At 52.8% G+C, this 26,113-nt stretch overlaps 1 protein-coding gene across 1 annotated transcript in view; it reads right to left on the bottom strand.

Annotated features, from left to right (window-relative positions):
- Positions 1–23,703, bottom strand: part of ADGRE1 (adhesion G protein-coupled receptor E1) — a gene marked incomplete at its 3' end in the record, with an annotated part of 32,798 nt that extends 9,095 nt beyond the window's left edge. The window contains exons 1-9 of the mRNA XM_081287771.1: positions 23,636–23,703; positions 19,415–19,483; positions 13,277–13,423; positions 12,610–12,762; positions 11,384–11,472; positions 10,594–10,674; positions 5,804–5,981; positions 3,049–3,165; positions 557–756 (exon numbers count right to left, since the gene is read on the bottom strand). Of these exons, the coding sequence (XP_081143897.1) occupies positions 557–756; positions 3,049–3,165; positions 5,804–5,981; positions 10,594–10,674; positions 11,384–11,472; positions 12,610–12,762; positions 13,277–13,423; positions 19,415–19,483; positions 23,636–23,666 (1,065 nt within the window). The 5' untranslated portion in view covers positions 23,667–23,703. The remainder of the gene's footprint in view (positions 1–556; positions 757–3,048; positions 3,166–5,803; positions 5,982–10,593; positions 10,675–11,383; positions 11,473–12,609; positions 12,763–13,276; positions 13,424–19,414; positions 19,484–23,635) is intronic.
- Between the last annotated feature and the right edge of the window lie 2,410 nt (positions 23,704–26,113).

Raw genomic sequence — 26,113 nt, 5'->3', positions numbered from 1 at the left:
ATCAGGGGCGCCCCGACTTGGTTATTACATGTGGTACACATGTACCAAGTCATCTCACTTGTGGAAGCTGGAGAGGAGGAAGGACAAGGAAAATCAAGGGGGCAGGGGCTCACATGGAAAGCAGAGGAAGAAAAGGAAAGGAAGGGGTGGGGACGGGGTGCTGGGGGGACAGTGGTCAAATGATGTGGTATGTTGGGTACACACAATAATAAGTGATGACAGATTCCACCATTATGCACGACTATAACGCAAGAATGAAAAATGAAAAGAAAAAATTATCACACTGTCTAATGTAAAAACCTGATTCAAACATTACATGTTTCCATGGATTGAAACATCAAGTGGTACCCCTTTAATTTGTACAACTATGTTTTTATGTATCAATTAAAAAGTAAGTTTTTAAAGGCCCTGGAGGGAAGAGCATCATGCCAATGGACATTCCGAGGCTCATCTGAACGGGGGAACTCAGCACAGGGTGCATGGCGTTCCTCTGAACTAGCTCTTACAACTGAATCTATGATTACTTCAAAATAAAAAGAGAGACCCTCTTCGCCACCTGAAGGTTCTCCAGGACGTAGATGACAGGTTCCGAGAGGTTGTCCTTCTTCTCCCTGGTTATGATACCCCCAACAATGCGAGAATTCATCCTCAGCCTCTGCTTGAAGTTGGCCCTGGGGCTCTGAGGGCCCTGGAAGAAGCGCTCATCTAAGACGGACTCCATGTTTGCAAAGGAGACAAATGCTACCCCTGTGGACCCTGTAGATCCCCCCCAAAGAGAAAGAGAAAAACAGGAATCATTGGCTTGGTAGCTGTTGAAGCTGGCCCAACACAGGTGCGCGCGCGCGCGCACACACACACACACACACACACACACACACACACACACACACTGCTCTTCTGTGCTCCTTGCTGGGTCACTCAGGGTTGAAGGGTGAGTGAGGTTCAGATCCGTGACCCTCACCAGAACCACAGCATCTACAACAAAACATCCCGAGGGGCTGTGACCTGGAGAGACTTGTCTACGTTTAAACCTAAACCTGGATTTGTGTTCTTAAGGGACAATGCTGCCTTTGGTGGGGAATAAGTTCTCCTCCCATCTTTAGGGTCTCTTTGGTGGGCTTCTCTCTGAATATGTGTGGTCTCCAGAGATGCTGTTCTAGGGTTGCTTCCCGTCCCCACCTGGCCACGGACAAAACCTCTGGAACTATGAGTCCCAAATAAACTTTCCCTCCTCTAATTTGCTCTGGTCAAGTGTCGTGGTCGCAGCGCGAGAAGGAGACTAACATGTCTGCTTGGTACCTGTCACCTAGGAGTGCTTGCACTACAATGATGGTTAAGTACCTGTGACGGAGACTCTACTGCTCACAATGCTGAAAGTACCTACTGACAACCCACAGAGAAGAGCCTGCCAAGCCCAATACAGATGAGTCCTGCACAATGGAAACACAGCCACGTGGGCGATTTTAAGTTGTCCAGTATTTATAGTTTTAAAAGTAAAAAATAAAAAAAAACAGGAAAAATTAATTAATTATAATGATATATTAACTCAATGTCAGCAAAATATTACCATGTGAACATGTAATTTGAAATTTTTTAAAGTAAAAATATATTTTAAACTGGTCATGGTGCCCTGCACCTGTAATGCAGTTACCCAGGAGATGGAGGCAGGAGGATCATGAGTTTGAGATCAGCCCGGACAACATAGCGAGATCTTGTCACAAAATAAATAAATAAATATATACTGAATAGTCTTTCATTGTGTATACCACATTTTCCAAACTCCTGTCATTTGCAGCAATGGGACAATCCCAGAAGACGTTGCGTTAAGTGAAATAGGCCAGGCTCAGAGTGACGAACACCACGTGATCTCATCTGTAGAATCCAAGAAACGTTGACCTCGAGTAGAAAGTAGAATATGACAGCAGTCACCAGAGCTGGGGACGCTAGGGGTGGTGGAACAGAACCCTACGTTCATGTTAGATAGGAAGGACAAGTCCAAGGACTCTACCCTGCAGCATGGCGACCACAGCTAATGAGGACGTACCACATCCTAGAAAAACGTTGAGAGAGTGGCTGTGGAAAAAAAAGTGTCTTCACTACAAAATCAGCGACTCTGTAAGGTGGTACACCTGTGAATCAGCTGGAGCGTGACTTCCTCGAGGCACACGTACTGCAAAGCATCAGGCCGCATGCATCAAATGCACACCCCTCTCTGTCCATTTTTTAAATAAAAGGTTGAAAATGTGTGTTGATTACATTTGATTTTTTTTAAAGCCCATACACAAGCTTACAAGTGAGATACTTTGCATCCTTATTTTTTTGTTCCAAGTCTTTGAAACACAGTGTGTAGCTTCCACTTAGAGCACACTTCAATTCATCCTTGTCACCGTTCAGCCAAAGGTAGCCAGTGGCTACCATATGGGGTCCAGAAGGCCTCACCACCCAGTATCATGGGATTTTCCTTTTAATATTCAACTTCCCTGAGAACACAGGCCACTTCTGACTCCACTGCTCTTGATTTTCAACCACCTGGCATGAGTCTTGACACCTGGGAGGTGATTCACAGATATTTGTAGATTGAATGTGCTGTGGTTTTAACCTGAAGTGTCCCCCAGAAGCTCATGTGTTGGAAGTGTGGTCCCCAGTGCAGCAAGTTCCAGAGGTGGGACTTTTGAGTGGATCGTGAGGGCTCTGCCCTCATCCTGGGATTAGTCCATTTCCACTTGACTGATATTGGACTACTGGGAGGTAGGACCCAGTCAGAGGAAATAAGCCACTGTGGGCCTGCCCTGGGGGGTTTGTCTTGTCCCCAGCTCCTCTTGCCCCTGTTTCCCAGCTGCCATGAGCTGAGCCACCCTGCTCTTCCACGATGTTTCTGCCTTGGAGTCAGCTGACCATGGACTGAACCTCTAAAACCAAGAGCCAAGAAAAACCTTTCCTTTCCTCTTCTAAGCTGTTCTCCTCAGGTCTTTCGGTCACAGCAACAGAAAACTCACTCACACAGAATGCAGCACAGCACCTTATGGGTTCTCAGGAGCAGGTCCGTACCTGAGGATCTAGATTCCTTGATAATGGAGCAACTGATCTTCATCCCATCCCCTTTGGCTTTCAGATAAAAGTCATTCTCCTCAAGGCAGTCCTCCTTGATAACTTTGCTCTCGATATCTAAAAAAAGAAAGGGAGGGAGCACATGTGGTCACCCAGAAAGTGGGTCAGAATTTGGTTTCTGCTCAAGAAAGGTACACATTCATAGTTGTGTGCAAAGGAAAGAACAGAAAGGCCACTGCATAGTGGGCAAGGTCTTGAGCCCCTTGATGAATGATGAGGGACAGTAGCACCAAAGAAATGAGCCATCCAGCTGGAGCCTGGATGCATCAGAGAGAGACGGAGTTCAAGTCAGCCACTGAGCTTGGACCTAAAAGGTTCTGCAGGGCCCATGTGTGGAAGGCTTGGCCCCAGCCTGAGGTGCTGGGAGGTGGTAGGAACTTTAAGAGGTGGGACCCAGTGGAAGGTCATTGGGGCTGGAAAGAGCTTTGGGGATCCTGTCCCCAGAGTTTCCCTCTCACTTTGCTTCCTAACTGCTAGGAGCTGAGCAGCTCCTTCCACAGCATGTCCCACCATGATGGGCTGTCATGCCACAGGACCAAGAGCAACAGGGCCAGCTGACCACGGGCTGAAACCACCAAGACTGCGAGTCAAAAGAAGCTTTGCTCTCTAGGAGCTGGTGTACTGCGGGTATTTGTTTCACAGGTGAAAAGCCAACCAACACAGCAGTCCTGGCGGAAGGCAGCAGAGGGCGATCTCCTGGCTACTCCAAGTTCAGACAAGTTTTCCAAGGCCAAGGGAGACCAGAAGGGTTCAGGCCAGCCCAGCATGGTGCACAGGGTCTGGTTCCGAATCTGGGTGGAGACAATGGCTGGGGTGCGGCTCAGAGGCACAGCACTTACCAGGTGTCCAAGAGGCCCTGGGTTCCATCCCCAGCACCACAAACAAAAAGAGGAGGATGGAGGGACCCAGAGGTCCCCTCTGCCACTCCCCAGCTGTGCATACTTGAGCAACAACTTACCTGCGGGGCCTCCTATTTCTCATCAGTAACACGACAATAGCTGCAGGGTCTATCCCATTGGCTCTCCATGAAAATAGGAAAAGGAAATCAGAGTACCTTTTCAAGACATACACCAGATAACGCCACGACCACGCCCAAATTCTCCAACGCCTGCCCTACCCTCTCCTTCCAATAACAACCTAGGTTCCCACATTCATCTACAGAAGCTGCCTCTTTCTGTCTTTCTGGCCCCTTTCCCTACAGATCCCCCTCTTCTAGGCAACGCGGCCTCCTCCTATATTCCTTGGAATTGCCAGGTATTCCTGCAGTTGTTCTTCCTCCAGAACTTAATGCTGTTCCCTTACCAGAGGCCCCTGCCCCACGAGACTCCCCTGTCCACACTATAGCAGTGGCAACTCTCGCTCCTTAATCCTCTCAGACGTCCTCATCCTGCTGTATTTTTGTCAATTGTGCCATGCCTGTCTGGTATACCAGATGTCTGTTTGCTTATCATCTCTCTCATCTCACCAAAATATAGGGCTCATGTTCACTGCTGGTGGAGGCCTCTCTTCCACTCATGGCCTTCTGGGGGTCCATTAGAATTTAAATGACTGACTGAGGCAGAAACTATGACCAGAAGTATGGGGGCTGCTGCAAAAGATCTACAGCACTGTGTTCCCAAGTGGTCAGCTATCAAGCCACATGTCTGTCAGAAAAGGATCAGTCATGCAGCAGTAACAAACAGTCCCAAGTCTTTGTGGATTAAAAATAATAGCTAGGCCTGGGTGTGTGGCTCAGTGGTAGAGCGCTTGCCTAGCATGTGTGAGGCACTGGGATCAATCCTCATCACCACATAAAAATAAATACATAAATAAATAAAAATTATGTCCATCTACAACTAAAAAAAATTTTAAAATAATAATAGCTATTTCTCAATAATGTTTTGAATCCACTGAAAATTGACTTGGGTTCCTGTTTTTTATTATCTTATCTCTGGGACCCAAGCTACTGGAGCAACATGAGAGGAAACACTTTCCAGTCACTAAGAAAGAGGGAAAAAATGTTCTGGAAGGTCTCACACCAACAACTATGGCCTGAATTAGTCACAAAATTCTACGTGACCCCATGGCAGGAAGCACAGTCCTACTGTGGGCCCAGTGGGGACAGTTGCATTTACACACAGTAAATTACCATCATTCCCTAACCCTGTATGTAATAAGCAGCCACACATGTTTGTTGAATGAGTTAATGGCCCTTGAGTTGTCCACCCTTGGCGCAGTGCCCGGCCCTCACAGACATTCAATAAATGGGAAAGTCCTTAGTAAGATTAGACTTGCTTTGCTGTGAGTTCAGGAATTTGGGACAGTTGAGGAAAGTGCAGGTGGGAAAGCTCGGGAGGATCCCTTGTCAAAGTCACCTCCTCCTCTCCTCCTCCACTCCTCCTCCTCCCCTCCTCCTCTCCTCCTCCTCACCTCCTCCTCCCCTCCTCACCTCCTCCTCCCCTCCTCACCTCCTCCTCCCCTCCTCACCTCCTCCTCTTCCCCTCCTCCTCTCCTCCTCCTCCCCTCCTCCTTTTCCCTTCCTCTCCTCCTCCTCCCCTCCTCACCTCCTACTCTTCCCCTCCTCCTCTCCTCCTCCTCCCCTCCTCCTCTTCCCTTCCTCTCCTCCTCCTCCTCTCCTCCTCCCCTGTGTCTTCCCTTTCACCTCTCTCCCTCAAAATCAGTGTCAGGTGAGACCTTGCCAGGAGGGGCATGCTACCTAAGTGCTCCGTCTGCACCGTCTGGCTGACATTCTCTGAGGACTTCAGAAGGGCCACCAAGGTGGAGCTCTGCACACTCTCCAGCAACACTGTGGCCAGGGCAGACGTCTCCTCCCTACTGAGCTTGGTCCACTTGGACTTCTGCTCCAGCACAGAGGTGAAGCTCTCAGCTGCACTCTGCAAGAAAAGATGCACCTGTTAATTCTGGTGTCCCACCTCCCTCCCCTCCTCCTCCCCTCCTCCTCCTCCCCTCTTCCTCTCTCCTCCTCCACTCTTCCCCTCTTCCTCCCCTCCTCCTCCACTCCTCTTCCTCCACTTCTCCTCCTCCCCTCCTCCTCCCCTTCTCCTCCTCCCCTCCTTCTCTCCTCTCCTCCCCTCCTCCTCTCCTCTTTCTCCCCTCCTTCTCCTCTCCTCCCCTCCTCCTCCCCTCCTTCTCCCCTCCTCCTCCTCCCTTCTCCTCCTCCCCTCCTTCTCCTCCTCCCCTCCTCCTCTCCTCTCCTCCCCTCTCCTCTCCTCTTTCTCCCCTCCTTCTCCTCTCCTCCCCTCCTCCTCCCCTCCTCCTCCCCTCCTCCTCCTCCCCTTCTCCTCCTCCCCTCCTTCTCCCCTCCTCCTCCCCTTCTCCTCCTCCCCTCCTTCTCCTCCTCCTCTCCTCTCCTCCCCTCCTCCTCTCCTCTTTCTCCCCTCCTCCTCCTCCCCTTCTCCTCCTCCCCTCCTTCTCCCCTCCTCCTCCCCTTCTCCTCCTCCCCTCCTCCTCTCCTCTCCTCCCCTCCTCCTCTCCTCTCCTCCCCTCCTCCTCTCCTCTTTCTCCCCTCCTCCTCCTCTCCTCCCCTCCTCCTCCCCTCCTTCTCCCCTCCTCCTCCTCCCCTCCTCCACCCCTCCTCCTCTTCCCCTCCTCCTCCCCTCCTCCTCCCCTCCTTTCCTCCTGTTGTCCTCCCCTCCTCCTCCTTCCTTCCTCCTCCTCCCCTTCTCCTCCTCCCCTTTTCCTCCCCTCCTCCTCTTCCCCTCCTCCTCTCCTCCTTCTCCCCTCCTCCTCCTCCCCTTCTCCTCCTCCCCTCCTCCCCTCCTCCACCCCTCCTCCTCTTCCCCTCCTCCTCCCCTCCTCCTCCCCTCCTTTCCTCCTGTTGTCCTCCCCTCCTCCTCCCCTCCTCCTCCTCCCCTCCTCCTCCTCCCCTTCTCCTCCTCCCCTTCTCCTCCTCCCCTTCTCCTCCTCCCTTCCTCCCCTTCTCCTCCTCCCCTCCTCCTCCTCTCCTCCTCGTCTTCCCCTCCTCCTCCCCTCCTCCCCTCCTCCTCCCCTCCTCTCCTCCTCCTGTTGTCCTCCCCTCCTCCTCTCTCCTCCTCCCCTCCTCCTCTCCTGTGTCTTCCCTTTCACCTCTCTCCTCCCTTTCCTCCCCCTTTCACCTCCTCCTTCCCTCCCTCCTTTCTTTCTTCCCCTCTCTTCTCCTCTCCTCTCATTTCTCATTAATAACTGCTTTCTTGGGTGGAATGGTAGTTTCTAGAAACCGGGAGAGCAGAGTCAGAGGAAGGGTGGGGAAATGCTGGTTGTGGGGACTAAGTTACAGTTAGACAGGAGCAAGGAGTTCTGGGGTGCCAGTGCACACTAGGGTGACTAGAGGTGACGGTAATATGTTGTTCATTTCAAAAGACTGGAAGAAAGGGTTTGAAGCTTTCACCATCAAGAAAGGACAAATGTTGGAAGAGACACGCAGCTTCACCTGAGTTAGGCATTATGCGGGGCACCCTTTGGAAAGGTAACTCGGGGCTGCAGTCCTATAGAGTGTCCAGGCCCGGGCGTTTCCGCTCCTATGTAGACCAATTAGATGTTTCCAAGACGCAGCGACACAGGGGAAGCGCAGCCGCCCCAGGGGCAGAGGAGGAAACCCGCAGGAGGAGAGCGGAGAGCGCGGCAGGGCACCGCCTAGTGCTCCAGGTGGGAACAGGGCACCTGGTGGTGGGAGGGCCCTGAGGGCTGGCGCATCCTCGCCCTCCCGCCTGGCCTGCTGCGGGCCACTCGGGAGCGGGGTGCGGCTGACCGTGGCCACCTCCCGCAGCAGAGCTGCCCAGGCCTCACCCCAACTCGGGCCCCACCCACTCTCGCCGTTTGACAAATCTCTGTCTCTGGGGCTGCTGGCTGGCGCTCTGCCTGGGACGTGCACTTCCTTTTTTAAACACCAGCAGCTCTCTGTCGCCAGGAGACCAGCGCAGAGCCAGGGAGAGTCAAAAAGGCCCGCCCCGGCCCTGACTTCCAGCGTCGCCCTCCAGGGCGAGGAGAGTCAGCACCTGGGACAGCGCCTGCCGCGCGGCTCGGTGACAGGCACCTTCCCTTCCAGGAGTGGATCCCTGCAGAAGAACCTGAAAACTGGGCCGGGGTCTCCTCGAAAGACGTTAATTTCAAAACGATTTCTAGAAATCTTAAATGCCCGACATACTGTTGAGTAAGTGAAGACGAGGTCCAGTCCCGGGACAGCATGCCGCTGCCAACAGGGACCGTGCCATGGACCTGCCCGCAGAGGCACCCAGGTCCCTGACCTTCACCAAGGAAGCCACAGACCAGCACGTGTAGGCTGCCTCGGGGGCTCCAGAAACAGCTACTTCCATGGAAAACTTGGTATTAGTGGTATTTATGCTTCTGGTACATGCAAATAAAAAACTCTCACTTATCATGATCCAAGTATTACTTTAAGTATATAATTATAATATCTATAAAATTAGAGTATAAAATTATAATGTTTTATAAATGATGTGTTTTAAGTGACCCAAGCCAAAAAAAGTATGAAAATAATTCAGAATTTAATAAATGCGGGGGGCGGGGAGGGGAAATGAATCCAATTCAGTAAGATGGTGAAGGAAATTCAACAGAAATCCGACTCTGGGCACAAATTTCTGTCTATCCAAATTATATGCTAAAAATTACAAAAAAAGGTTTCCAGCTCCAAAGGGTATGGTGGGACTTGAGAAGCAGGAGCCTCAAGCCCTGCCACTTGCCCTCCTTCCCGCCCCGCCCCACCCTGCCAGGCCCCACACCCACCACACCGCAAGCAGCACAACCTGCACCCCAGGCACTGGAGCGCGTGAGCTCCCCAATTCCATGGCTGAGGAGAGCCCACAAGCCCTGATCTTAGCCAAAAGAGTTATTTCATACATTGTGGAAAGAAAACACACTTACGCAAACTACAGATCCTCAGGGGAAATTCTTTTATGTTAAACTCGGGTTTTGAATTCTTTAGCAAAATCTGACTATAGTTACATCAAGGGTTTGCAACAAGTTGTCACGTTAGAGAAGCTAACCAATTAGCCATGTGATTTCACGGCAAAATGTAAATGAGGGTTGTTTTTTATTTTTATTTATTTATTTAGTTGTAGATGGAAATATATCTTTATTATAAAATCTACAATAATTTTATATCTGTTTATTTTTATGTGGTGCTGAGGATCGAACCCAGTGCCTCACACTTGCTAGGCAAGCGCTCTACCACCGAGCCCCAGCCCCAGCCTGTAACTTGGGGTTTTAACATGAGCAGCTTCCGAGAACAGGCTGCTTGGGAGAATCTGCATTATTGTAGGTTCCATTGATTGACTTCTTGAGTCACCAAAGGGCCCTAGTGACCTTGCCCATCAGATTTCTAAATCTCCCTCCTGATACTTGAAATTGGGGGGAAATAAAACTATATGTAAATGTAGGATAAAATGCTTGAGGCGATCTATCCAAGTTAGTGAACAATGTTAATCATCTGTACAAATTTAGTCTGAAAACCCTGTGAATGGATGTACACTTAATGAATAAATATGCTGAATTAATTTTCAATGGATCCAGTTACAAATAAAAATGTTATTCTTATTTTTCTGCAAAAAATAACCAGATTTACAAATAAAATAATAACACCCTTAAGTCCAGCTTGGAGGTGAAGAAAAACCAGACTTTGCTCCCCACAGCTGTAGCGGTCTAGCAACTCCCACTACAGCAACCCCACCCTCAGTCCACAGAAGCCGGAAACAGCTCAGATGTCTTTCAAACATGAGTGGATGAGCAAAGTGTGGCACGCTCACAAGAAGGAACCTCAGACAGCAGCCTGGAGGAGGAAGAGCTGACACCCCCACCACGAGAGTGCACCTAAGGACAAGCCAGACACAGGACAGGCACAGGTGCCACTCTCAGGAGGTCTCTGAGCAAGGACGGATCTTAAGTGCATGATGCTTAGTGGGGGGAAAGCCAGTCTCCAGCCGGGCATGGTGCACGCCTGTCATCCCAGCAGCTCAGCAGGCTGAGGCAGGAGGATTGTGAGTTCAAAAATAGCCTCAGCAACAGCGAGGCAAGGCACTAAGCAACTCTTGAGGCCATGTCTCTAAATAAAATACAAAATAGGGCTAGGGGTGTGGCTCAGTGGGTGAGTGCCCCTGGGTTCAATCCCAGTACAAAAAAAAAAAACAAAAACAAAACAGTCTCCTAGTTTCACTTACTGTATGATCTGAATTATTTGACATTCTCAGGGGTTGTCCAGGGAGGAAGCATCTAACTAGAAGAGGAAGACTGAGGGCGATGCCTGGAGGAAATGAAGCAGGGCTGCACCCCGATGAGTGGGAGCCCACAAATCTAGTCAGTAATTAAACTCACAGAAGCATACACCCCCAAAATAAAGAGGTAAGTTGACTATACGCTTATTTTCAAATGTCCGCATGTTGATCTTTAACGAGAGGTTAACTTACAACCCAGGAACGATAACGAGGCCTTCTCTAGGCAGAGCCTCCCCCAGATGCTCAAAACTCAAGCTCCATTAGAAAGACGCGTGGTTACCTGCAGGGACACCGCGGATTTGTTCTCACAGGTCTTGTCCAGCACGTGGAAGGTGTCGTTCATCAGGGCACAAAAGGGGAGCTGTGTCCACAGAAGGAAAAGCTCCTGTGAGCCTTACAGTCTACCCCCAGAGAAGAGGAACGGGCTCCGGGCTCCGCAGCAGCGTGGGTGGCCATAGCTCACAAGAACCTGCTACAGATCATGAGCTGCTTGAGGGACAGACAAGGCTCCAGCCAATGACCAGGACAAGGACGTGCAAATAGTCCTGATTTGATCAGTGCACACCCTGTGCTTGTATTGAAATATCCTGCAGTAATTACCCCATTAACATGCACAATTATTCCATTAACGAATTAATAATTAATTATTAATTGAACCCACAAGCTCACGCGGACTCGGATGGTATCCTCCCTCCCTGTTACCCTTTCTTAACCCTTCTTTCTTAATTTCCTTCCCCTTCCCTTAGAGTCATGAGGCATGCTCTTAAAGAGAGGGACTTCACATTTCACTTCCCCTTTTCCCCTTATCATCTAAAAAGCAGATGTGATAGCAGGAGCCAGGGCAGCTATCTTGGACCACAAAATGAGACTTGTGTTGACCGTGACAGAGCACGGTGGACGCTGTATCGGCTCTCCAACGCTGACACTCACGTCTTCACAGAGGAGAAACAGGAACTGCTCCTTGGTTTAGGCCACTTGACTTTTTGCCTCTGTTAAGACTGATAAAACTACGTCCTACCTAAGAGGCTTCTGGGAAAACGTCAAGAGCTATTACCTTCAGCGATACTTACATACTCCAGCTTCACTGGAGCCCGCGCTTGGCACTGCTGGGCCTGCTTATTATGGGGTATCATGTCTTCCTTACATTTGAAGAGAATCCCTGGGACAAAGACAAGAGCAGCCAAGTCGAACTGAGATCGTGAATAAAAGCAGGTCCAATCTCACTACCCCCCAGTTTAAAATCCACCCGAGACACACGGCAGGAGGACGAGCAGATGGCAGCCACGCTGCAGCACGAGGACTCCAGGAAGCTTGAAGAGAGGCAGAGAGGACATGGCCGAGTGCGGCACCATCTCTATAAAACTCCAAACCAGGCAGAAATGAGCAAGATGTTGGTGGGAGGCAGACGCCCAGAGAGGGAGGAATGGACACAGAATTCCAGGTGGCCCAAGGAGAGGACAGAAGAGCATGGGGAAGGAGTCTTCCAGGGATACAGTGGAGTCCATGATGTTCCCGTCCGGACACTGGAAGGGGCCTCAGGTGCGTTGTCTTGTTATTATGCTTCATTTAAGTTCATCTGTCCAGGGCTGGGGGGTAGCTTAGTGATGGAGTCCCGGCCTGGTGTCGTGCTCGCAGCCCTAGGGTCAATCCCCAGCACCACACACACAATAAAAGTTACGTGTGTTTGTTTGGTTGGTTGGTTTGGGGGTTTTTTGCTTTTTGTTTTTTGTTTGGTACTAAGGATTGAACTCAGGGGCCCTCGACCACTGAGCCACATCCCCAGCCCTATTTTGTATTTTATTTAGAGACAGGGTCTCACTGAGTTTCTCAGGGACTCGCTAGTTGCTGAGCTGGCTTTGAACTCCAGAGCCTCCTGCCTCAGCCCCCTGAGCCACTGGGATGACAGGCGTGTGCCACGTGCCCAGCTCACGTGTGTTTTTAGTGTCTCAAAAAATCCATCATTTAAAAATGTTCAGCCCTCTCTAGTTCCCTATTGTTCTTGGGGGTGGAAAATCTCCCCACTGTTTAGCAATCAGGCTTCTGCCTGCCTCGACAGGTTCACCTGATGCCCCACCTCTGCCCACTCTCAGTCAGCCTGAGACTAGGAGACTGGCACCTGCCGTTCCCCAGAACACTGCTTCTCCACTGCAGGACCCTGTGCCTCCTCCAGTGGCTGTTAAGTCCCCTGGCTCAGGAAGAGAGGACAGTCCATGAACCAGAGAGTCCAAGGATGCACATACTCATCCCAGTGGTAGATGCCCACCAAGGCCCATGGCAGAGGGCCCAAAGGAGTTACCTCTGCAAGAGAAGGTGCCTGGACTTCCCGGGACCCAGTCTCCAGTGGGAGAAGAGAAGCCAGGAAGGCAGCTGCACCTGTACCTCCCAGGCATGTTCTTGCAGACTGAGTGAGGACCACAACGTGGGGGACTTTCAGTACATTCATCAACATCTGTACAGAAAAAGAACCAGCGTGACAAATTTGCCCCATCCTGGGTAGCAGGTGCCATTTTTCAAAGATGGTTGAAAGAATCCCCCAACCCACAGGCTCCTCCATCAGTGTGACATGGCCTTCTTCCACCAAGGGTGGGTCTGTGCTACCTCCCACATATGTCACTAGGGTGGCAAAGATGCCAGGTCACAAAAATGCCAAGCTAGGTCACAAGCACACCATGCACTTCCACCCTGTTCCCTGGGTACATGGTCTTGGAACATGCTGCCATGTTGTGAGGAAGCCCAACAGCCCTCGTGTCTACAGTGTTCAGGAATCAGAGCAAGAGAGAGCATGGAAGGGAGGGAGTGAAGAGGGGAGGGGAGAGGGAGGAAAATGGGAAGAAGGGAGGGAGAGAAGGAGGGAAGAAATCCTGTTTGGATCTTTGATGAGGGAAGACCTTGCATCCACTACTCAGCAGCTTCCACGTGATTTTCCTACCAAATCCTGGAGGGTTTCAAGGGTGCAAACTGACCTTCGCATTCCACTCCTGGGCCCCTGAATTGGTTTTGTCCATTGCTGGACAGGAAGCCTTGTTTGCAAGTGCAGTAGTAACTCCCCACGGTGTTGGTGCAGGTTGCATAAGCTGGGCACGTGGTGGTGTCCGCACACTCATTCACATCTAGGCAGCATGGAAAGAAGAGTTTGGATAAGATAAGAGTGAGTCCAGGGACCTCAGCACTAAAAGGGGGCAGTGACCATTGTGAGTTCAGTGTGCTCCAAAGAGGTACACGAAGCCCTGAACCCTGGTGCCTGTGAATGTGATCTTATTTAAATGGGACCTTTGTGGGTGCAACTGAAATGTAAATGAAGAATGCAGTCATAGGGAGTAGGGCAGACCCTAAATCCAGTGTAAGTGGTGCCTTGTAAGGAGGGAAGAGACTCCAAGACAGGCTCAGGGAGAATGTGTGGGACAATGGAGGCAGATTGGGGCGATGTGTCTTCAAGCCAAGGAGCACCAAGGACTCCCAGCAACCTCAGAAACTAAGACAAAGGTGCAGCGCAGATTTCACACACAGAGAAGGGTCCTCACACACCTGGGCTTCAGTCTCAGCCCCCAGGACTGTGAGAGAGTGAATTGTTGTTGTTTAAGCCATCCAGGTTGTGCTTGTTTGTACCTTGAAGACCTGAGGCCCTTGCTACTCAACGTGTGGTCCATGGGACGGCAGCATGAGCATCATCTTGGAGTTCAGTGGAATTGCTAAGACCTCAAGCCATCTGCATTTGAACAAGAGCCCTGAGGTGTCTGTGAGCCCTGATCTGGACTTGGCTACTCCAAGGGTGTCCACAGACCAGCAGCATCTCCTGCACCTTGAACTCACAGGACATCTTAGAAAATCAAATGCTAACTCAGCCGATTTGGAGAAGGAGACCTGAGACTCTGCATTATACCAAGCTCCTGGAGGATGCCCACGTTGTTGGCCAGGAGCCATACTGTGAACACCCAAGCACTGCACAGAGAGGATGCGTCGACGAGGAGGCTTTGGAGAGAGGTGGGGCTTGGCTCAAGTTCCAATAGGAACCTCAGGGCAGAGGATGCCAGCCGTTCTCCTGGACCCTTTGCACCCTCATCCACCTGAAGACGGCACTGCTCTCTTCCCTGGCAGCAAGGGGTGGCCACGGAGCTGTGCTCTGGCTGGTAGGAGCAGCAGCAGTGAGGTGCCTGCTCTCCCTCCCTCCCTGCCCTGACCGGCAGCACATGGGAGGATGGGAGGATCTACCCTCAGCAGGGAGGTAGCAACGCTAGGGACAGAGGCAGCGGGACGGGTGGCCCCCGGGAGCTGGGACGTGCTCCTAGGCAGGGCTGCCTGCCGCCCTGTTCCATCTCCAATAGAGGTGCCCAACAGAGGCTCAATAAAAGTGTGGCCTGAGTGAGAGTCTCTGCAAGTGTAGAGCTTTCGTCCATGTGGCAGGGGGACATCAACAGGAAATCACAACTGTCACAGCGTATCACCTGATGACTGAAGATAGAGAAAAATTAAAGGAAAGACGCAGATGGTGAGAATGGGTGGGAGGAGGTACAATTTTAAACAGGGAAGCCCAAACAGCCTGACCCAGAGGGTGAAGTCCAAGCAAAAACCTGAAGACATGAACTACAAAGCTATTTGAGGCAAAAGGAACAGTGGTCTGCAAAGGCCCTGGGGCAGACCACTCCTGTGCTTGCATAGAAAAATCAAAAGGCCAGTGGGAAGAGGAGCAGAGAGTTAGGAGAGTGGGAGGAGGTGAGGAGAGTGGGAGGAGGTGAGGAGAGTGAGGAGACAGATCACACGGGGTGATAAGACTTTGACTCCTAGACAAGAGCACGGTGGGAGGGTTCAAGCAGAGGAGGATCACAGCCTGCCCTAGGTTTTAACATGATCCTTGCAGACACTGGTTGGAAGATGAACCAGAGGGACAGAAGCCAAGTGACTGGCGGACGGTGTTGGTGGCTGCATCCCAGGAGGGAGCCGCGAGAAGCAGGGCATCCTGGATGCGTTTGACAGGGATGTCAAGGAGGTTTGTCAGTGGTGTGGAGATGGGCGAGACGCCTACGAGGTGCCAGCCTCCGCTCGGGCTAGGAGAACTCTTGGAGGAGCCCTAAACCTGAGGTGCAGGATCTCTTTGCCGTGACACCGCCCTCCTGGATTGTCACGCCATCTCCAGAGGCCACACCCGCCCTGCTCTGCTCGTGTCCCTCCGGGCAGGAGGCCTCAGATGGTATCTCTCTTCTCCTTTCCCACTTCCTCTTCTCTCTGCAGACTTGGGGCCAGTTCCCGCTGAGGCTCTCTGGAGTCTGAGCAGCGGGGCACCTGCCGACCTTCCCTGCTCATCTGCCACCCCCTCCCCACTGAGTCCCCCAAACTCCCGCCAGTTCGGACCTCTGCACCCGCTGCCCCCGCTGCCAGGAGGCCCTGCCCACTGCACCCTGTTGCCTGGGCAGCTCCGCTGCATCCACCCGGGTGACAGCCAAAGCGTCCTCCCCCGGGAAAGCTTCCCAACCACCCAGTGGACCCCTTTAAAAAAAATCGTACAGAAACAGTGCACATTTAAAAAAGTGAAGCATAAATAACTTTGATTAGAAAAATAAGTTTGGATAAGTCTAAAGTTCATCATAATAAAGAAGAACAGCAGCTCTTGGATCAAATGCACGTTTCAGAGAAAATCAGGAGACTGTTTAAGTTACCCAACTTTTTTCTGCACCTTAGTTTACTGTAAGATGTGTGTTCTCCATTCCTACCAGATCAAAGAGAGCATAGGATTTTTATTGTTAAAAACATAGTAAATTTCCTGATCCCTGCCCTGTTTGGGTTCGGTCTTACCACCCACACCCACAACACACCACCATTTTACCTTAAAGACCCTAAAGAAAATTTTAACTCATTTTCTCTTTCTCCCACAGAATGCAAGGCCACAGCGGGCACAGAGGGCACAGAGGGCACAGAGGGCGCGGGGAGTCGGCCTGACACAAAGCCCTGCCCTTCAGCCGGACACCCAGGAGCCACCCAGCAAAGCTTTGAAGTGAATCCATCCAAAGCTCTCCCAGCCCAACGTAGGTCACATCTGTGCACACGCACACACGCACTCGCACGCGCACACACATACATACACACCACTTTGAGGCACCTGCCACAGTGAGGCCCACAGGGACCCGGGTTTCCAGGCCTGGGACCCCGACAGCCTTCCTCCTGCTGGAGAGAACTCCTCACTGTTCGTCGAGACCCGCGGTGCAGCACCCACTCTGGCGGCCTTTGAAAGGCCCGGGAGACCAACAGCACCCGGAGGGGCCAGGGTCTGCTCAGAGCTAAGACTTCGCAAGGTGGGCTGCTGAGGGTCCCAGGCACTGTCCTCCATGGAAGGGGCAGCGTGGACCCTCTTCCCAGAGCCGCCGAGATGCCTTAACAGGGGTCCGGCCTCAAGTGAGGGTGCAAAGCCCGGCAGGTGACCTCCCAGGCCCCCCAGGAACCCTGAGCGGCAGCCCCAGGGCACAGAACCTTGTCCACCCTCCGAGCACCTGCCACTCTGAGCAGTCGGCCACGCGCTCAGACTCCAGGAGCCAGGGACAGCCCTGTGTCAGCTGGCCGGGCCAGGTGCCAGACACCTGGCCAACAGCATCCCCCTTGGGCGGGCAGCGAGGGTTCCTTGGGATGAGGCCAGACTCTCGGAGCCAGCAAACAGGAAAAACAGGCCTCTCTGCTCCGCCTGAGGCCACGGAGACTTAAAACTGACTTTTCCGAGGACAAGGACAAGGACTGCGGGGTCGTTTTCAGGCTGGGACACAGCTCTTTTCCAGTCCTCACTCTGGGACTTAAGAGTCAGCTCTACCCGGCCTCCGGCCTCCACTAGGACCTGCACTGCTCCCTGGCCCTCAATCCTTGGCTAGATGACCATCAGCTCTCCATGGTCGCCACCCATTCTGACCACCTGGGGACAAACCAGCATCTATGATCCTGTGACTCAGCTCCTTGTATGTATTACACACACACATACACACATACACACACACACATACACACACACTACAAACAGCACACACACACCAGAGATACACACATAACACACACACCACACAATACATGCACACACAGCCCTACGCGTACCACACACACACACACACACACACACACACACGCACACGCACAGGGCCCTGTCTCTCTGGATGAGGCCAAACTCTCAGAGCCAGCAACAGGAAAAACAGGCCTCTCTGCTCTGCCTGAGGCCACGGAGACTTAAAACTGACTTTTCCGGAGGACAAGGACTGTGGGGTCATTTTGAGGCTGGGACACAGCTCTTTTCTGGTCCCCACTCTGGAACGGAAGAGCCAGTGAGGGCAGCCCTCGCTCACACTTCCTGGTGCATCAGGCACTGTTCTAGACGCTGCTGACTGCAGTGAAGCCAGAGAGGCATACCCACCTCACAGGGAGCCCGTGTGGCCGGAGCAGAGGGGAGGGGAGAGGGGGAGGAGGAAGAGGAGGAGGGGTGGGAGGAGGAGGAGAGGAGGAGGAGGGGTAGGAGAAGGAGAAGAGGAGGAGGGGTGGGAGGAGGAGGAGAGGAGGAGGAGGAGAGGAGGAGGAGGGGTAGGAGGAGGGGTGGGAAGAGGAGGAGAAGAGGAGGAGGGGTGGGAGGAGGAGGAGAAGAGGAGGAGGGGTGGGAGGAGGAGGAGAGGAGGAGGGGTAGGAGGAGGGGTGGGAAGAGGAGGAGAAGAGGAGGAAGAGGAGGAGGGGTGGGAGGAGGAGGAGAAGAGGAGGAGGGGTGGGAGGAGGAGGAGAGGAGGAGGAGGGGTAGGAGGAGGGGTGGGAAGAGGAGGAGAAGAGGAGGAGGGGTGGGAGGAGGAGGAGAGGAGGAGGGGTGGGAGGAGGAGGGAGAGGAGGAGGGGTGGGAGGAGGAGGGAGAGGAAGAGGGGTGGGAGGAGGAGGGAGAGGAGGAGGGGTGAGAGAAGGAGGGAGAGGAGGAGGGGTGGGAGGAGGAGGGAGAGGAGGAGGGGTGGGAGGAGGAGGGAGAGGAGGAGGGGTGGGAGGAGGAGGGAGAGGAGGAGGAGAGGAGGAGGGGTGGGAGGAGGAGGGAGAGGAGGAGGGGTGGGAGGAGGAGGGAGAGGAGGAGGGGTGGGAGGAGGGGGAGAGGAGGAGGGGTGGGAGGAGGAGGGAGAGAAGGAGGAGGGAGAGGAGGAGGGGTGGGAGGAGGAGGAGAGGAGGAGGAAGAGGAGGAGGGGTGGGAAGAGGAGGAGAGGAAGAGGAGGGAGAGGAGGAGGGGTGGGAGGAGGAGGAGGAGGGAGAGGAAGAGAAGAGGGAGGAGAAGGTGGAGAGGAGGGGAGAGGAAGGAGAAGGAGAAGGAGAGAGGGAGGAGGAGGAGGGAGAGAGGGAACTTGAGGAGGTGGAGCCTGGAGGGAGGACTTTGGGTGTCGGGGCTGTGCCCTTAAAGGAGACTGTGAGACCCCAGCCTCTTCCTCTTTCTCTTTTCTTCCTTTGCTCCCAGCTGTGCGCTGAGCCACTTCTGGACCCCTCCAGGAGTTGCCACAACCAGCCCAAAGCCAGGACCAACCAATCGTGGGCTGAGAGCTCTAGCCAAAAGATGAGCACCGGGACAGTCCCTCCTCTCCTCCTCCTCCCACCCCTCCTCCTCTCCCTCCTCCTCCTCTCCTCCTCCTCCCTTATCAGTTGACTGTCCCGGGTGCTCATCTCAGTGGAAGTAGAGGAACAGCCAAACAGTAACGCAGACCTCTGAATTACAGACCGCGGTCGTCTAGAAAGCAAAGAACTGCGAAAAAGAAAAAGAAGTCATAGGTCCTATTAATATTTTAAGAGCCAGGACTGGAGGACTGAGAGTTTTCAGGACGCTGTGGTCTAGGAAGTACCTACAGGAGGAGCAGCTTCACGTCCCGCCCCCCCTGGGGATAGGAAACTCATTACCTGTGCTGAGACACAGAGGTAATGTGACTTTCCTGAGGTCACACAGCAATTTCAGGACACAAAAGAAAGAACCTGGAGCCCAAATCTGGATATCTGCATATTAGCCCTCCTTAGGCCCCTGATTCACTTCCAAAAAGGGTCCAGATGAGGCTCAGCCCCTGGGGACAAAAAGATCTCCCAGAAACAGGCTCTAGTCACATGGGCGTGCGGATTCCCTCCAGCCAACGTACCACTTTTCTGCTCCAATGTGGTCTTTTGCTCCACTGTGATCATGTCCCAGCCGTGGGTGACACAGTGCCCTGTGGAGAGGGGAAAGAAAAACACCATGAACCCCCAAACCTGCAGAGTTGCCCCAGAGCTGGACTCACAGAAGCAGGATCAGCCAACAGATGAGAGCCCGACTGAGGACAGGCACCCTCCACGCCCCTCAGGGCGCCTCTCCTGACAGCGCCTTGCCTCTGCCTTCTTGTCTGGGTTTTCTCAGCCTTATTTGGCTTTAATTGACACACGGTAGAGCAGGTATCTGTGGGCCGCTGCGTGCGTTTGATGCACGTGCACACCGTGTACTGATCAGATCACCTCTGCCGAGACATTTCAAATGCTCTTCTTTAGTTGTTTTGAAATATACAAAATGACACAATAGGCTGGCATTTGGTTATTGGTGGATGCTGGGTCGACTTGGGGATCTGCCTCTACCAGGGAGCTTTGTACGGTCATGGTCACGTGTCCTGGTGGTGGGACTTGCTGTCCTTTCGCTCCCGGTCACAGCACTCCCTGAAGCATTGCTGGAGGGTGTGGTGATGAATCCCCTCAGCCTTCGCTTGTTGGAGGGATTCATTTCTCTTTCATTTCTGCTTTGCTGAGCTGGGTTCTCTGAGCTGATTGCTTTTTCCTTTCAGAGATTAGAATATATCCTCTCCTGCTCCCCCAGCCTAAAGCATTTCTGCTGAGCCATCTGCTGAGGGTCCAACAGGGATTCTCTTGCAGAAGACTTCAGGCTTCCCTCCTCTGCCTTTAGAACTCTCTCCGGCTTTGACTGTTGCCTTGGGAAAGACCTCTGTAGGCTGAGTCTATCTGGGGACTTTTGAGCTCCGTAGACCTGCATGTCCATACATTTCCCAAGAACTGGGACTTTTCAGCTATTATTTCTTTAAATGCATTTTCTGTGGCTTTTCCCACCATTTTTCCTTCTGAACTCCCCAAATACCAATGTCTGTTCACATGATGATGTCCCATAAGCTGCATAGCATTTTTTTTTTTGGGGGGGGGGGCTCTGACAGGTTCAAAAGACCTGTCTTCAAGTTCAGAAATTTTTTCTTGCTTGCACACTGGACCAGCCGTGGTGGGACCCCCTCCCCAGCTCAGCTGCACCATCTCCACAAACACCCACCACCATCGCCGTCTGTCCCTGTTGGTGACCTAATGCTGGGTTCACAAAATCTGACTCTTCCAATAGCTCAAGAAAACGACAGAGAAAGCACCCAACCACACAGAATTACCTTCTCAATGATCCACGACCTGAAGGGCCCTTGGAAAGAGAGAGAGCCACCGGGATTCCTTCTTCTTATGTAGGGAACACACAAGGGGAGGTTCCAAGGAACATTCTATCCCCAAAAGGGCAAAGGGGTAGGATTGCAAAGGAACAGGTGAGTGTAGCTCAACCCCTCTGGGTGCTGCCTACTCCTAGGGCCACACTTTGTTTCCTGAGCGAGGGAAGAGCCCGAGTCAGGAGTCATGGCACTACTGGGCCAGACCACAGAGGTCTTCCAGATCCCCGGGGTGCATCAGGACTTAGAGGTGCGTGCATTTGGAGATGCCCCACACTCCATCTTGGCCTCTGAGGCTCTCAGGAGCCACTGACACTGACCACAGCTGAAGAACCTAATGGACACTATACCACTTCACCCACCCAGACCCAAAGCCAAAGAACGCTCCCCGGCCGACACCCTAGGACCCATCTAAAGGGGAAAGTCCATTAGCCTGGCCTCAGTCCACAACATGAGAAGAAGGACTGCTTCATGAGGTGCACAGACATCAACCAAGGGACACAGAAATCATGAAAGAGGGTGGAATCCTGACACCTCCAGAGGAGCACAGCATTCCTAAGTAGCAGACCCCAAAGAAAGGCCTGAAAATCAGTTCAAAACAGCAATCTCCAGGGAACTGAGGGAGACGCAATTTTTTTTCTATCTTCACTTCTTTTTAATTATAAAGGTAGTCCAGCAGGTTTTCAGAAACTTACACAAAACATTCACTCCCAGAAGGGAGCCAGGTGTGGTGGGGACACCTATCATCCCAGAGACTTGGGAGGCTGAGGCTGAAGGATCACAAGCTTGAGGCCAGTCTCAGCAACTTAGTGAGGCCCTAGGCAGCTTAGCAAGACCCTGTCTCAAAATCTCAAAACAAAAGTTAGAAGAGCTGGGGATGTGGCTCAGTGGCTCAATCCCCAGTACCAAACTAAGAGGAGGTAATACCTCCTCCATGAGGGATCAAAGTCATTTCTCAAGAACAGATAAAAAAAAAACCTTACTCTTTCATGTTAGATATAAATATACATGTAGACAAACAGAGACCACATATAGTCTTATCTGTGCTATTAAATTTTCCTGGGAGGATAGCATAATTAACTTTAAAAGGCATTCAGAAGGCAATGTGGCTATGCAGCACCTAGATAGTGCACCACCACCATCTTCATCACCAACACCACCATCTCCATCACCAATATCATCTCCATCACCAACACCACCATCTCCATCACCAATACCATCTCCATCACCAACACCACCATCTCCATCACCAATACCATCTCCATCATCAATACCATCTCCATCACTGACACCACCATCTCCAGCACCAATATCATCTCTATCATCAATACCATCTCCATCATCAATACCATCTCCACCACCAATACCATCTCCATCACCACCATCTCCATCACCAACACCATCTCTATCTCCACTACTATCTTCATCATCGTCACCACCATCTCCATCACCATCACCATCTCCAACCCATCACCATCCCATCACGACACCATCATCGTCATCACCGCCACCACTGTCTCCATCCTCAATACCATCTCCATCACCAAGACCACCAGCTCCACCACCACAACCGTCACCACCACCATCTGCACCACCACTGACATTTTCTTCATTATCACCACCACCATCATCATCGTTGCCATCATCAGCTTCATGAGCATTACCATCACCACCATCATCAACATCAAAATGTCATGATGCTAAGTCTGTACTAATGAACTTCAGAAGAAGGGGTGCTGATGGCAGATACCGGTACCGACTCCCCAGACTGACAGCCCTGCTTTCCCACATTTGAGTTCTGCAAGCCACTTGCTCCTTCTGAAGAAGCCTTCCAGTTGACAAGCCCCACCGTCCCCAACTCCCAACATTCCCGTCCACTGTCCTAATGCAAATTCTCTTGCTGGTTAATCATCTTGGAGGCAACAGAGCATAGTGTTTAGACCTGCAGACACTGGCGGCCAAGGGCTTGGGTTTTAGATTTTGGTCCCCAAAGGCTAACTGTGTGGCCTTGGGAAGGTCATTTAATCTGTCCCTGCCTCCGTTTCCTCCTCTATAAAGCAGGAGAACAGATCTACTGGGCACCAGCAGAGGACACCCACTCTGCTGTTCCGAAAAGGTCCCCCATTCTTCAATGTGAACCCATGGGAAAATCTTGCAAGTCGTACACAGAGAAACAGCCACAGCGAAGATGAGCAAGAGCAAGACAGACTGACGCCTGAAGACAGAGAAGCAAGAGCCGGCTGGGAGGGGGGGGGGGGGTGTCACGTTTCCTGCCTCAGCACAAATGTCAGTCCTGGGAAAGATCCTTCCTGAATTCCTCAAAGTCCCATCCTTGTGACAGCTCCTCTCCTGGAGCTTGCCACTACCTGGAATTCTTCCACTCACAGACTCTTGGTGGCAAATCTGGCTCCAGATGGCCTGCCCTGGCGTCCTCGCAAGCCCCTGTCTTGGGCAGGTTATCCCCACTCCTTCGCCCCAGTCCCCCGCTTTGTAATGGGGCGGGGGGGGGGGCTGACAGGGTGGCCCAACAACGTGGGGGTCTTGTGGAGACTGTGTCCTGTGTTTGTCGAACCTGGAATCCCTGCTGTCACTATTGGTGACTCTTCTGTCCATCCCCCAGCAGTGCTTCAGATGTGGGAGCACAGGGCTGCTGCTGCGTGCCTGGTGCCCACAGCAGCACCGGGCTGCGTAGTAGTTGCTCGGGAAACTCATGTCACACAAGCAACCCTGAGAACGGAACTCCCTGGGTCCAGGCATTTTGGTCAAAGGTCCCCAGCAAAGGTGTTTGCAGCATTCCATCCTGGAATCACCTTGCTCTGCGGTGCCCACCAGGGCCCTCCCGTTTCCCAGCGACCATTCCCAGCCCCACCTCCACCACCTCTCCCCCAGGGATCCCACACTCACCCCAGAAGAGGAGCACCCCGACTCTCCACATGGTGCTGTTGCTCTGCCCGTCGAGGAGGGAGCCCTTGGTTAAAGCTGTTCTCGGGGGAAATGAGAAGGGCAGGCCCTGGTTGCCCAACCCTGCCAGAGCGTCACAGCCTTTCTGCTGAGTTGCTGCCAGCAAGTGGCTGATTTCCCCTTGAACTCAGGAGGATGTGCTCTGCCCCCCCCTTCTCCTTTGTCTCTCCCTCCCCCACTTCCTCTCCTTCCCTTTCCCTTTCTCTTTCTTCCCATCAATGTCTCTCTCCCCTCCCTCACCACCTCCTTTCACGGCACCCAGGACAGAAGCACCCACCTCCTGCCCCGAGGAAGCAGACCCCCAGTGTCAGGCTCCGTTCATTCCCAGCCTTCGCCACAAAGCAGTCCTGGAATCAGGCCCACGGGTCCGTTCGAGGCACCGGGCGACAGAATTCCACCATAACATCACGTCCACCTGGTACAGCGGGGATTCCCCTCTCCCACAGGGAACCCAGGCTGCAGAGGAAATGCAACTTCTCCACGGCCAGCCAGACCCAAGGTTCGAACCCAGGACCTGCGGACTCCAGAGTCTAGAGCTTTGGCCATTCCTTCTTTCGTCCGCTCCCCAGGCCCTGGTCACCGTGTAGCGACAGCCCCACACAACTCCCACCCCCCAATCCCAACACACGGGCCATCTTGTAAATAGGGGGCTAGTTGTATATTGTCAGGGACCCCAGATTCAGGCCTTGAGAAAGGGGTTATAGAGAAAGCAGAGAGGAGACCCCCAAAATGCCAACTGGAGAGCCGGGAGTGAGACAGGAGGGAAAAGAGGGGGTGTGTCATCAGACGTGTCACCGCCACCCAGCCACCCAGCCGGGCTTCGAGAGGCAGCACCAACCATGGTCCCCTCATGGGGAAGGCTGGGTGTGGCCCAGTGGTAAAACATTGGCCTGGCATGCAAGGGCCCTGGGTGTGGCCCCCAGCACGCAAAGGAGAGAGGGGGGGGGTGAAGAAGCTGGGGGCCACACACCGATGCCGCTGGGCTGAGGCTGGCTCCCAGCAGGCAGCAGCTCGCGCCACCTGGCCCCGGAGCAGCCATCGGGCTAAAAATGACACACCATGACTGTGAGATGTCCCGTGAGAGGGGACTGAGCTCTCCAGGGTCCTGAGGGGCTCAGCATCTGCTGCGAGCTACAGAAGAGGTAGGAGACCACGCAGAGCCCTGGGGAAGAAGACCCTGCTGGCTTCATGGGCTGCCTCTTGCCCTGGGCACGGCAGTGATCTCAGAGCCACTCCGTCTGTCAGGCTGCAGCAAGAGCCAGCATCAAAATACAGACAACTCCACCGAGGAGGAGGACAAAGCGCTGCGTCGTGGTTTGCAGACACTCTGGAGGATGAACTCAGCGCTGTATCCACCCAGAAAAGTGCTGAACTCGTGGCCTGGCAGGTGGCTGCATAGTACACTCAATAAACAGTGTGGCACTGGTCCGAGGGCAGGCCTGGGGCTCGAACTCCCAACACCTGGGAGAGGCAGGTTTGTTCTCCACACTCGCTGGACAGGAGCCAGAGGTGGGGAATCCAGTCTGACTCAGGCTGGGATCAAGGGCAGGACCTCCCAAAGGAGCTGATGTCTAAGCTGAGGCCTGAGGAACGTACAGAAGTCAATCAAGCTTAGCAGGAAAGATGGTGCAGGGAGAAATACAAATGCACAAGAGCCGTGAAGGGAAGCTACCCCCTGAGAGGGGACTATGCACAGAGCTCCAGGGGTCCTTCTGTGCCACAAGAACTGCAGCCGTTAATTAAAGAGATAGTGGACATGGGCAATCGGGCTAAACAAAAGATAGACAGACACACATAGGGACAAAGGCCAGGGCAGGTGGTGGCCAAGACCCATGAGGCTTTCCTGACTCCGAGCTAGCTCAGCCAGTTTATTATACAGGTTCATCATCAGAAGGTTCACTGTGGGAAAGTTTCAGCAAAGCAGGCGGTCTGAAGGACGCGGGATGGTGAGACACTAGGGTCATCTTCTTTGGCTCAGAATTCCCATCCCTGGGAGAAGATGCTGAACTCCAGGCCCTGACTGGTCGAGCCACACCTTCCCAGGTCGCCACCCCTGGTCAGTGTTACCATAGCAACTGGGGCATCTTGACCTGCACTTTTGCACAGGCAGCTCCCAGCGCAAACGCAGCCACGGTGGTCAGAGAGGCCACGGTTTAGATCCCCACTCTCCACACTTCTGCTTCCTCTGGGCAGACCACCTGCTCTGGATCATCGGGTCCTCAGCCCTGGTCTATCTGGAATTTTCCCTTCCTTGAACGGAGATGAGAGATCTCTTTGTTGTTATTTCTTTTTTAACTGCCAATAAAAGTGGTATGTATTCATGGTGAGCGACAGAGTGCTCCTAAATGTGCCTGTGTTTTGGAGTAGCTGCATTGAGCTAAGCAACGTGTCCACAGACTCTCTTGCATGATATTTGTGGGG

The sequence above is a fragment of the Spermophilus citellus genome, assembly GCF_964194105.1.
Source record: "Spermophilus citellus genome assembly, chromosome: 3".
NCBI lineage: Eukaryota > Metazoa > Chordata > Mammalia > Rodentia > Sciuridae > Spermophilus > Spermophilus citellus.
Note: the sequence above shows the minus strand (reverse complement) of the source record. Positions and strands in the feature narration are given on the sequence as shown.